Consider the following 14236-nt stretch of genomic DNA (forward strand, 5'->3'; position numbering starts at 1 on the left):
AAAGCCCCCAGCCCACAGACACGTGTGGACCCTTGAGGATTTATGTAGACGGTTCCTCCACAGTTTTAAATGGTGAGCGTATCACAGGATGCGGCATCTATGTAGAGGACGCGCAGGGGCGCGCTCTCGAAGAGATAGCTCTTAAGTTACCAGGTCACTTAGGCGCGCAGGCAGCAGAGCTAGCAGCCATAGCGTACATAGTGGACCACCCCGATTCTTTCCCCAGCCCAGCAGACATATATTCAGACAGCTTATATGTATGCAATAGCCTAACAGATTTTCTGCCCCTGTGGAGGACACGAGGTTTTGTCTCCGCAGACGGAAAACCCCTTCCATCAGCCCCCTTACTCCAGCATATCCTAGAGAAAGCGAAGGACAGGACCTTCGGCATCATAAAAGTTCGAAGCCACCATAGGTCATCACCCCCTGGGAATGTAAAGGCCGACGCGTTGGCTAAGGCAGGTTCCAGGAGAGGACACTTATGGACCCCCCCAGCTAGCGCACCAGCTAGCGCCCCTGTGAGCGCAGTCCAAGTCTCACAGACTGATATTAAAGATCTCGTGGCAGCACAAAAACAGGACGGAGACCTCAGGGAGGTTTTCAAGGGGAACTTTGTGCCTGCGTACGAGCACTTTAAACACGCACTGACCACACATGAGGGTGTGATCATTAAGGACCAACTTTATGTGGTCCCACAGCAGGACAGGAATCAGATGATTGCCTTGTTCCATGACGGACACGGGCATCAGGGAATTGATGCAACAACGAGGCACCTCAGGCAACTCTGTTGGTGGCCTAATCTCAGGACTGATGTAACGCACTACATTGAGAATTGCCTGATTTGTGCTCAGAATAACCCGGAGAGGTATTCTAAGAAGGCACAACTTCGGCATACTCGCCCAGTTAACGGCCCTTGGACAAACCTCCAGATCGATTTTATAGGTCCATTGCCCCCTTGTAGGAATGGCTATAAATACGTTCTGGTGGTGATAGATACCTTTACCAAATGGGTAGAGGCATTTCCCTCGCGAACAAATACAGCTAAGACAGCTGCAAAGATCCTGACCCACCACATCTTCACGAGATGGGGTTTACCCCGAAGTATCGATTCGGACCAGGGATCTCACTTTACAGGACGGGTCATGAGGAACGTCCTGACAATATTCGGAATCAAACAGAACTTCCACATTGCGTATCATCCACAGTCCAGCGGGATTGTGGAGCGCATGAATCGGACCCTAAAAACTACCCTTAGGAAAATGGTTCAGGAGAACAATTCCACATGGGATTCAGTGCTCCCATTTGCACTCATGTTCATAAGGAACACTGTCTCCACATCTACAGGATACACACCACACACACTCATGACCGGACGCCCTATGAAAGGTACAGAATTCCTTTTAGGACTGGACATGACAAGCCCCGAAGTGACGGCCCTCACACATGAAAAGGCAGTTAAAGATCTAGTTGAGACTGTGAGGTCTGCACAGCTCGCAGCCGCAGCCCAGCTAGGGAAACGCCGACAGCAACGGACTGCCTGTTTCAATAAGACCGTCCACACCACAGAATTCCAGGTTGGGCAACAGGTAATGTTATCTGTTTATAACCCCAGCAGTTTTTTGGCTCCAAAATATTCCGGTCCCTACTCAATTTCGGACAAAATTAGCCCCTCCGTATACAGGATAAAGTATCCTAATGGGAAGACCGCGTGGTTCCATATAAACCAGTTAAAGGCATATGGAACACAGGCCAACCATGCTCACCATGTCCTGCTAGACGCGGCAGACCACTTCACCCCGCCCACCAGAGACACTTTTCCACCATGCCCCTCACAGACCAGTTCATCCACGGACTCGCCCACGACTCCGCCCACAGACCACTACAGACCACGCCCCGACACGCCCACAAGCTGCCACAGCAGAGACAGCAGGACTGACACTGACTCTGAAGACAGCGACAGCACACAGCCATACAGCCCACACTGCACCAACTACGACCCCGACTCCAGTGACCCCATGGAAGTCACCTACCTCAAATATCCGGAACCACCACCCGACCCCGACTACCCCGACAACACACTCGACGCTACACAATGGCACAGGGACAATTCCTACAGACTTGTCCGCAATGATGAAAGTGACCCCCGGTCACACAACTCCAAAATTGCATGCCTGATCCACACAAGGGTGTGGGATCCGGGAGAGCAGGACGACACGGTGTCTGACTCCCGACACGGCAACCCCTTTGTGACCCTGTTCACAGAGGCAGAATCAAAGTGAGGTGTCCAGATGATGTAAGATAGGAATCGTTTGAGGGAAACGATGTCCTTTCTGATGGAACCTGCACGTATGTTTGTCTTCGTTTTATGTTTGTTTGTTTTCAGGAATGTAAATGTTTCAGTTGGAGGATGGACATCTTCTTTTCAGCTGAAAAGATTGTGACCACCTCACATACACGTTAGCTTGTCTGCCGAAACTTTTGAGAACTTCGGTTTGATTGGAGATCCTTTCCAAAGTTGTAAGGCCACACGCCAAATAGTTTATCTGCAGATATCTCTGAGAACTTCAGTGATGTCCTCAGTTGGAGCATCTTGGCTCCCTTGGTTTTTTTCAGGTGCCCCTCTATTCGGCGAAATAGAGGCTGCAAGTCATGGTAAACACATTCGTACCCGTTTTTCTCCAGGTTACTCAGGCAGTGGACAAACGGCACTGAGGACCCGCCCTGTCTGAGAACCAACCCTTGGTCAGCCAAGCTCGGGTATGGCACAGCACGCCCTACCCGGGGATCCCATCCAACTCGTACCCGTAGCGGCCCATACGCAACTCATTCGGATGTTTATTTCCAAGTTTGTTTTCATTTTACGTTAGGTAGCCCTTCGGCCGCCATCCCACATGCTATTTACATCCGGGAACATTCGGATGGTAAATCAGCAAAGCCTGCGAGACGGCTCGCAGAAGGAAGGATTGTTAGGTGTATGCTGGTCTTTAAATTCGCTTTTTGAAAAAAAAAATGAGGGGAGTCACAGGGTGTGACTTAGCCAGTCATTTTAAAGGGTCAATTGGGATTTGAAAGACAGATGCACTAACAAGTAAAGGTCTTAAACTGTGTATTGACAGATACTGTGCTTGATCCCAAAGGTTTCAAAGGACGAGACAGAGGTCGAAGCCAGGATTGTCAATACCGGAGGAAGAAGGAAGAGAAAGAAGAAGAACAGCAAAATGATGGAAGCCCACTTATTACTATTTAATGTCATATGTATATGTGTGGAAACAAGACACGTTTCCCCCACAACCCCCACCGTAAATGTTAGTACAACAAACCCCCAGTGCTCAGCTCTGATCAGCGAGGTTCAGACCTGGTGTACTAAATTCATGACGTGGTACTCCATGTCCTACATAATCGAATCACTGTTGGTGATTGCGATCCTCATCATCCTAGTGCAGACCCTCAGGTTGAGGAAATGGAAGAGGAGAGCCTCTCGTTCCAGCACCTCACCCATCTATAGAGTGCAATCCCCCATCTTCGGATTCCACCAAACCCCTCAACCCCTCACTGATTACAACACTCTGTAAATAAAATTCAGCCATGTATTATATTGTTCCATACTCGACTGCCGAGTTGGGAAGTGTGATGTTGTGGTGTGAATGGTTAAGATTTTAGAGTGATTAAATGTTTAAGTTAAGGTTAAGGTTAATAGTGATAGGTAGAGGTTCCCAGTTGTAGTAATGCATGTCCCTTTGACATAGGGCCAAGTAGAAATGTTAGTTAAAAATTTTTTTTCTCTTCTTCCCATAGTTTAGAACAGAGTAGAACAGGAACTGGCAAGAGGTCAGAACACAAGGAGGCAAAGTACATAGGTGATCCTTCACAATAGTATGATTGTGAGGATCACAAGGAGGGAATGTAGCCATGCTGGCCACGCAAAATGGACACTGAGCCAAACTAAAATGGAAGGCTGCTGAGAAACAGACAGTTCAGCCAGAACAGCAGTCTGCAAAGAGCAGTTTGCATTCTGCAGCAGCAGAAACCAGTTTGGGCTCAGGTGAAAAGACCTTAGCTAGGTGCAAATGGCAAAACGCTTTGCATGCTAATGAGGCCATCAGACTTGAACTTGACTAATCGGTGTATCGTCTTTATTACTTTGAACTTGACCTTGGAATACTTGTGACGTTGCCTATACGGCAACTGGCGACTCCAGAGCTGAATAATTACATAGAACAGAGCCTAGCAGTGTTAAGCACACGTCGAACTCGGAGGCGTGTTAATACACTCCAATAAACGCGTTTTACGCCCATAGTAAAACGTGCAACAAAGGAGACATTAAGACAGGAGCTTGGTCAAAGGAGGTTTTAAGCAGCATCTTTTAAAGACGCAGAGTGCGGTGGAGAGGCAGCAATGTTTAGAGAGGGAGCTCCTAAGCTTAGGGTCTGGACAGCTTCAGGAATAGCTACCAATGGCAGAGCAAAGGAAGTAGGCAATAGGCTGGAGTTGGAAGGATGCAGTGTTCACAAAGACCGGTGAAGGTGAAAGGAAGGTGCAATACTGTGGAGTGATCTGATCGGATGAGAATTTTGGATGACCCAAAGATCTTTCCAGCCAGTGATGTACTTTTTAAGTGTAGTCACGGTGGCACAGTGGTTAGTACTACTGCCTCACAGCGCCAGGGTCCCAGGTTCAATTCCGGACTTGGGCCACTGTCTGTGTGGAGTTTGTACGGTCTCCTCATGTCTGCGTGGGTTTCCTCCAGGTGCTCAGGTTTCCTCCCACAGTCCAAAGATGTGCAGGTTAGGTGGATTGACCATGATAAATTGCCCTTTAGTGGCCAGGGATGTGCAGGTTAGGTTATGGGGTTACGGGGATAGGGTGGGGTGGACATGGGTAGCGTGCTCATTCGAAGGGCGGGTGCAGACTCAATGGGCTGAATGGCTTCCTTCCTCACTGTTGTAATGTTGGAAATGCAGCAGCCAATTTGAGCACAACAATGATGTGGGTGTGGGTAAATCCTGGCTAGGACAAAGGTAATGCATTACTAAATTACTTGTTCCATTCCAATAAACACTGGGAATGGAATAAACTCTAAAGTGCTACTGTCATTGTAGGTCTAATGCTCCAGTTTTACGGTCTATTCCTGATAATGCAGTTAATTAGTGATAAAAATGTAATCACCCCCGATTATAACTTAAGAACTAGAGATAGCAAAGTGTAAGTTTAGTGCTTTGGAAAGCGGAATTAATCAACTTTTGTAACAGTAGTAGTATTGTTAAGTACTGATAAACATGTAGCCATAACTGTTAGGGCAATATGATTTCTGTGAATATAGCAGGGGCTTTTCCAGTATTAAATTGGATGGCTTATGCTGCGACACTGGACAATACCCTTGTTGCCTACCTTACTGTCTCGACGATACAATACCCTTGCTGTCTCGACTATACAATACCCTTGTTGTCTACCTTGCTGTCTATACTATACAATACCCTTGCTGTCTATACTATACAATACCCTTGCTGTCTACCTTGCTGTCTCCACTATACAATACCCTTGCTGTCTACCTTGCTGTCTATACTATACAATACCCTTGCTGTCTACCTTGCTGTCTATACTATACAATACCCTTGCTGTCTACCTTGCTGTCTATACTACACAATACCCTTGCTGTCTATACTATACAATACCCTTGCTGTCTACCTTGCTGTCTCCACTATACAATACCCTTGCTGTCTACCTTGCTGACGAGAATATACAATACCCTTGTTGTCTACCTTGCTGTCTATACTGTACAATACCCTTGCTGTCTACCTTGCTGTCTATACTATACAATACCCTTGCTGTCTATACTATACAATACCCTTGCTGTCTATACTGTACAATACCCTTGTTGTCTACCTTGCTGTCTATACTGTACAATACCCTTGCTGTCTATACTATACAATACCCTTGCTGTCTATACTGTACAATACCCTTGTTGTCTACCTTGCTGTCTATACTATACAATACCCTTGCTGTCTATCTTGCTGTCTATACTATACAATACCCTTGCTGTCTATCTTGCTGTCTATACTATACAATACCCTTGCTGTCTACCTTGCTGTCTATACTGTACAATACCCTTGCTGTCTACCTTGCTGTCTCCACTATACAATACCCTTGCTGTCTATACTATACAATACCCTTGCTGTCTACCTTGCTGTCTCTCTATACAATACCCTTGCTGTCTACCTTGTTGTCTATACTATACAATACCCTTGCTGTCTATACTATACAATACCCTTGCTGTCTACCTTGCTGTCTATACTATACAATACCCTTGCTGTCTATACTATACAATACCCTTGCTGTCTACCTTGCTGTCTATACTATACAATACCCTTGCTGTCTACCTTGCTGTCTATACTGTACAATACCCTTGTTGTCTACCTTGCTGTCTATACTATACAATATCCTTGCTGTCTACCTTGCTGTCTCCACTATACAATACCCTTGCTGTCTACCTCGCTGTCTATACTATACAATACCCTTGCTGTCTATACTATACAATACCCTTGCTGTCTACCTTGCATCTATACTATACAATACCCTTGCTGTCTATACTATACAATACCCTTGCTGTCTACCTTGCATCTATACTATACAATACCCTTGCTGTCTATACTGTGCAATACCCTTGCTGTCTATACTGTACAATACCCATGCTGTCTACCTTGCATCTATACTATACAATACCCTTGCTGTCTATACTGTGCAATACCCTTGCTGTCTATACTGTACAATACCCTTGCTGTCTACCTTGCTGTCTCCACTATACAATACCGTTGCTGTCTACCTTGCTGTCTATACTGTACAATATCCTTGCTGTCTATCTTGCTGTCTCCACTATACAATACCGTTGCTGTCTATACTGTACAATACCGTTGCTGTCTACCTTGCTGTCTCCACTATACAATACCCTTGCTGTCTATACTGTACAATACCCTTGCTGTCTACCTTGCTGTCTCCACTATACAATACCGTTGCTGTCTACCTTGCTGTCTCCACTATACAATACCCTTGCTGTCTCCCTTGCTGTCTGTACTGTACAATACCCTTGCTGTCTACCTTGCTGTCTATACTATACAATACCCTTGCTGTCTACCTTGCTGTCTGTACTGTACAATATACTTGCTGTCTACCTTGCTGTCTGTACTGTACAGTACCCTTGCTGTCTACCTTGCTGTCTGTACTGTACAATACCCTTGCTGTCTACCTTGCTGTCTGTACTGTACAATATCCTTGCTGTCTACCTTGCTGTCTGTACTGTACAATATACTTGCTGTCTACCTTGCTGTCTGTACTGTACAGTACCCTTGCTGTCTACCTTGCTGTCTGTACTGTACAATACCCTTGCTGTCTACCTTGCTGTCTGTACTGTACAATATCCTTGCTGTCTACCTTGCTGTCTGTACTGTACAATACCCTTGCTGTCTCCCTTGCTGTCTCCACTATACAATACCCTTGCTGTCTACCTTGCTGTCTATACTATACAATACCCTTGTTGTCTACCTTGCTGTCTGTACTGTACAATATCCTTGCTGTCTACCTTGCTGTCTGTACTGTACAATACCCTTGCTGTCTCCCTTGCTGTCTCCACTATACAATACCCTTGCTGTCTACCTTTCTGTCTATACTATACAATACCCTTGCTGTCTACCTTGCTGTCTCCACTATAAAATACCCTTGCTGTCTACCTTGCTGTCTATACTATACAATACCCTTGCTGTCTACCTTTCTGTCTATACTATACAATACCCTTGCTGTCTACCTTGCTGTCTATACTGTACAATACCCTTGCTGTCTATACTATACAATACCCTTGCTGTCTACCTTGCTGTCTATACTATACAATACCCTTGCTGTCTACCGTGCATCTATACTATACAATACCCTTGCTGTCTACCTTGCTGTCTATACTGTACAATACCCTTGCTGTCTATACTATACAATACCCTTGCTGTCTACCTTGCTGTCTATACTATACAATACCCTTGCTGTCTACCGTGCATCTATACTATACAATACCCTTGCTGTCTACCTTGCTGTCTATACTGTACAATACCCTTGCTGTCTATACTATACAATACCCTTGCTGTCTACCTTGCTGTCTATACTATACAATACCCTTGCTGTCTATACTATACAATACCCTTGCTGTCTACCTTGCTGTCTATACTGTACAATACCCTTGTTGTCTATACTGTACAATACCCTTGCTGTCTACCTTGCTGTCTATACTATACAATACCCTTGTTGTCTACCTTGCTGTCTATACTATACAATACCCTTGCTGTCTACCTTGCTGTCTATACTGTACAATACCCTTGCTGTCTACCTTGCTGTCGAAAATATACAATACCCTTGTTGTCTACCTTGCTGTCTATACTATACAATACCCTTGCTGTCTACCTTGCTGTCTATACTGTACAATACCCTTGCTGTCTACCTTGCTGTCGAGAATATACAATACCCTTGTTGTCTACCTTGCTGTCTATACTATACAATACCCTTGCTGATATCCTTGCTGTCGAGAATATACAATACCCTTGTTGTCTACCTTGCTGTCTCCACTATACAATACCCTTGCTGTCTATCTTGCATCTATACTATACAATACCTTTGCTGTCTACCTTGCTGTCTATACTGTACAATACCCTTGCTGTCTATACTGTACAATATCTTGCTGTCTATACTGTACAATACCCTTGCTTTCTACCTTGCTGTCTATACTATACAATACCCTTGCTGTCTACCTTGCTGTCTATACTATACAATACCCTTGTTGTCTACCTTGCTGTCTATACTATACAATACCCTTGCTGTCTACCTTGCTGTCGAGAATATACAATACCCTTGTTGTCTACCTTGCTGTCTATACTATACAATACCCTTGCTGATATCCTTGCTGTCGAGAATATACAATACCCTTGTTGTCTACCTTGCTGTCTCCACTATACAATACCTTTGCTGTCTACCTTGCTGTCTATACTGTACAATACCCTTGCTGTCTATACTGTACAATATCTTGCTGTCTATACTGTACAATACCCTTGCTTTCTACCTTGCTGTCTATACTATACAATACCCTTGCTGTCTACCTTGCTGTCTATACTATACAATACCCTTGCTGTCTACCTTGCTGTCTATACTATACAATACCCTTGCTGTCTACCTTGCTGTCTATACTATACAATACCCTTGCTGTCTACCGTGCATCTATACTATACAATACCCTTGCTGTCTACCTTGCTGTCTATACTGTACAATACCCTTGCTGTCTATACTATACAATACCCTTGCTGTCTACCTTGCTGTCTATACTATACAATACCCTTGCTGTCTATATAATACAATACCCTTGCTGTCTACCTTGCTGTCTATACTGTACAATACCCTTGTTGTCTATACTGTACAATACCCTTGCTGTCTACCTTGCTGTCTATACTATACAATACCCTTGTTGTCTACCTTGCTGTCTATACTATACAATACCCTTGCTGTCTACCTTGCTGTCTATACTGTACAATACCCTTGCTGTCTACCTTGCTGTCGAAAATATACAATACCCTTGTTGTCTACCTTGCTGTCTATACTATACAATACCCTTGCTGTCTACCTTGCTGTCTATACTGTACAATACCCTTGCTGTCTACCTTGCTGTCGAGAATATACAATACCCTTGTTGTCTACCTTGCTGTCTATACTATACAATACCCTTGCTGATATCCTTGCTGTCGAGAATATACAATACCCTTGTTGTCTACCTTGCTGTCTCCACTATACAATACCCTTGCTGTCTATCTTGCATCTATACTATACAATACCTTTGCTGTCTACCTTGCTGTCTATACTGTACAATACCCTTGTTGTCTATACTGTACAATACCCTTGCTGTCTACCTTGCTGTCTATACTGTACAATACCCTTGCTTTCTACCTTGCTGTCTATACTATACAATACCCTTGCTGTCTACCTTGCTGTCTATACTATACAATACCCTTGTTGTCTACCTTGCTGTCTATACTATACAATACCCTTGCTGTCTACCTTGCTGTCGAGAATATACAATACCCTTGTTGTCTACCTTGCTGTCTATACTATACAATACCCTTGCTGATATCCTTGCTGTCGAGAATATACAATACCCTTGTTGTCTACCTTGCTGTCTCCACTATACAATACCTTTGCTGTCTACCTTGCTGTCTATACTGTACAATACCCTTGCTGTCTATACTGTACAATATCTTGCTGTCTATACTGTACAATACCCTTGCTTTCTACCTTGCTGTCTATACTATACAATACCCTTGCTGTCTACCTTGCTGTCTATACTATACAATACCCTTGCTGTCTACCTTGCTGTCTATACTATACAATACCCTTGCTGTCTACCTTGCTGTCTATACTATACAATACCCTTGCTGTCTACTTCGCTGTCTATACCGTACAATACCCTTGCTGTCTCCACTATACAATACTCTTGCTGTCTACCTTGCTGTCTATACTGTACAATACCCTTGCTGTCTATACTGTACAATACCCTTGCTGTCTCCCTTGCTGTCTCCACTATACAATACCCTTGCTGTCTACCTTGCTGTCTATACTATACAATACCCTTGTTGTCTATACTATACAATACCCTTGCTGTCTCCACTATACAATACCCTTGCTGTCTATACTATACAATACCCTTGCTGTCTCCACTATACAATACCCTTGCTGTCTACCTTGCTGTCTATACTATACAATACCCTTGTTGTCTACCTTGCATCTATACTATACAATACCCTTGCTGTCTATACTATACAATACCCTTGCTGTCTATACTATACAATACCCTTGCTGTCTATACTATACAATACCCTTGCTGTCTATACTGTACAATACCCTTGCTGTCTCCACTATACAATACCCTTGCTGTCTATACTATACAATACCCTTGCTGTCTCCACTATACAATACCCTTGCTGTCTATACTGTACAATACTCTTGCTGTCTATACTATACAATACCCTTGCTGTCTATACTGTACAATACCCTTGTTGTCTACCTTGCATCTATACTATACAATACCCTTGCTGTCTATACTATACAATACCCTTGCTGTCTCCACTATACAATACCCTTGCTGTCTACCTTGCATCTATACTATACAATACCCTTGCTGTCTATACTATACAATACCCTTGCTGTCTATACTATACAATGCCCTTGCTGTCTATACTGTACAATACCCTTGTTGTCTACCTTGCATCTATACTATACAATACCCTTGCTGTCTATACTATACAATACCCTTGCTGTCTATACTATACAATACCCTTGCTGTCTCCACTATACAATACCCTTGCTGTCTATACTGTACAATACCCTTGTTGTCTACCTTGCATCTATACTATACAATACCCTTGCTGTCTCCACTATACAATACCCTTGCTGTCTATACTATACAATACCCTTGCTGTCTCCACTATACAATACTCTTGCTGTCTACCTTGCTGTCTATACTATACAATACCCTTGCTGTCTCCACTATACAATACCCTTGCTGTCTACCTTGCTGTCGAGAATATACAATACCCTTGTTGTCTACCTTTCTGTCTATACTATACAATACCCTTGCTGTCTCCACTATACAATACTCTTGCTGTCTACCTTGCTGTCTATACTATACAATACCCTTGCTGTCTCCACTATACAATACTCTTGCTGTCTACCTTGCTGTCTATACTATACAATACCCTTGCTGTCTCCACTATACAATACTCTTGCTGTCTACCTTGCTGTCTATACTATACAATACCCTTGCTGTCTCCACTATACAATACTCTTGCTGTCTACCTTGCTGTCTATACTATACAATACCCTTGCTGTCTATACTATACAATACCCTTGCTGTCTCTGTTGCCGTCGAGAATATACAATACCCTTGCTGTCTACCTTGCTGCCTCCACTATACAATGCCCTTGTTGTCTATACTGTACAATACCCTTGCTGCCTACCTTGCTGTCTATACTGTACAATACACTTGCTGTCTACTTGCAGTCTATACTATACAATACCCTTGTTGTCTACCTTGCTGTCTCCACTATACAATACCCTTGCTGTCTACCTTGCTGTCTATACTATACAATACCCTTGCTGTCTACCTTGCTGTCTATACTGTACAATAACCTTGCTGTCTACCTTGCTGTCTATACTATACAATACCCTTGCTGTCTACCTTGCTGTCTATACTATACAATACCCTTGCTGTCTACCTTGCTGTCTCCACTATAGAATACCCTTGCTGTCTCCCTTGCTGTCTATACTATACAATACCCTTGCTGTCTATACTATACAATACCCTTGCTGTCTACCTTGCTGGCTCCACTATAGAATACCCTTGCTGTCTCCCTTGCTGTCTATACTATACAATACCCTTGCTGTCTACCTTGCCGTCTCCACTATACAATACCCTTGCTGTCTACCTTGCTGTCTCCACTATACAATACCCTTGCTGTCTATACTATACAATACCCTTGCTGTCTACCTTGCTGTCTACACTATACAATACCCTTGCTGTCTACCTTGTTGTCTCCACTATACAATACCCTTGCTGTCTACCTTGCTGTCTCCACTATACAATACCCTTGCTGTCTACCTTGCTGTCTCCACTATATAATACCCTTGCTGTCTACCTTGCCGAAGATGCCATTCTATTGTGGCCCCGATGGTTTCTTGAAGTCATTTTTCTGCCAGCCTGTTCGGCCGGTTGAGATGGAGTTTGTAGCAGATAGTGAGACAGAAACAGTGTGATTGTGCCGTCACTCTCACTCACAATGGGCCAGTGTGTTGGCAGCAGCAGCATTGCCACAGCAGCAGCAGCAAGTGGGGGGGGGGGGGGGGGGGGCAGGTGAAACTGACACTCATTGGCAATGTCTGCAAACTTCAGCTCTGGAATAAAAACTCACCCTCTTTGTCCATAACATTTTTATTAGCATCATAAATCAACAAGCCTGAAACAAACAGTGTAGACAGATCCGGGATGTTTGGCGTGGACAGACCGAGCTGTCGGTTACTTTGTTGCTTTCAGATTCCCAGATGAGATTGCAACAGTTTTCATCAATGCCGCGCATGGATCCTGGCCCAATGGGCGGGGCCAGGAGGCAGGAATCAGATGGGAGCGGGGCGGGGTCTCCCAAGGGGGCTGGGTCTCCCTAGGGGGCGGGGCCTCATCCCAGGGGGGCGGGGCATCCCCGGACAGGACTGACAGCTGTGGGTGGGGTTTGGGAGGTGGGTGGGGTTTGAGGTGATTGATAGATGTGGGCGGAGTTCAATTTGATTGATAGATGTGGGCGGGGTTTGAAGTGATTGTTAGATGAAACGAAAATCACTTATTGTCACGAGTAGGCTTCAATGATGTTACTGTGAAAAGCCCCTAGTCGCCACATTCCGGCGCCTGTTCGGGGAGGCTGTTACGGGAATTGAACCGTGCTGCTGGCCTGCTTGGTCTGCTTTCAAAGCCAGTGATTTAGCCCTGTGCTAAACAGCCAGTGCCTAAACAGCCAGTGCAGTGTGGGTTGGGCTTGACGTGATTGATAGATGTGTGCGGAGTTTAATTTGCTGGATAGATGTGGGTGGGGCTTGAAGTGATTGATAAATGTGAGCGGGGTCTGAGGTGATTGATAGTTGTGGGCGGGGCTTGAGGTGATTGATAGATGTGGGCAGAGTTTAATTTGATTGATAGATGTGGGCGGGGTTTGAGGTGATTGACAGATGTGGGCTGGGCTTGAGGTGATTGATAGATGTGGGCGGGGTTTGAGGTGATTGATAGATGTGGGCGGGGTTTGGGTTGTGGGCGGGGCTTGGGATGAAAGGTAAAAAGAAATAGTGTACGAATTTGAAAAGCTGAAAATAAGTTGTAAAACAATTTTAAAGGAATTAAATGAAAGAGATGAAGATTCAGTTATTGTAATAATAATAAGAATCTTTATTAGTGTCACAAGTAGGCTTACATTAACACTGCAATGAAGTTACTGTGAAAAGCTCCTAATCACCACACTCCGGCACCTGTTCGGGTACCCAGAGGGAGAATTCAGAATGTCCAATTCACCTAACAGCACGTCTTTCGGGACTTGTGGGAGGAAACCCACACAGATACGGGCAGAACGTGCAGACTCCCCATAGACAGTGACCCAAGCCGCAATCGAAACTGGGACCCTGGAGC

General features: G+C 44.5%; 1 protein-coding gene across 2 annotated transcripts in view; it reads right to left on the reverse strand.

Annotated features, from left to right (window-relative positions):
• Window positions 1-12800, reverse strand: part of LOC119964203 (phosphatidylinositol transfer protein CSR1-like) — a 32110-nt gene extending 19310 nt beyond the window's left edge. For both annotated transcript variants that reach the window (XM_038793490.1, XM_038793491.1), the window contains exon 1: window positions 12708-12800. In XM_038793490.1, the coding sequence (XP_038649418.1) occupies window positions 12708-12757 (50 nt within the window). In that variant the 5' untranslated portion in view covers window positions 12758-12800. The remainder of the gene's footprint in view (window positions 1-12707) is intronic.
• Between the last annotated feature and the right edge of the window lie 1436 nt (window positions 12801-14236).

Source organism: Scyliorhinus canicula, chromosome 4 (genome assembly GCF_902713615.1).
Source record: "Scyliorhinus canicula chromosome 4, sScyCan1.1, whole genome shotgun sequence".
In the NCBI taxonomy this organism is placed as follows: Eukaryota; Metazoa; Chordata; class Chondrichthyes; order Carcharhiniformes; family Scyliorhinidae; genus Scyliorhinus; species Scyliorhinus canicula.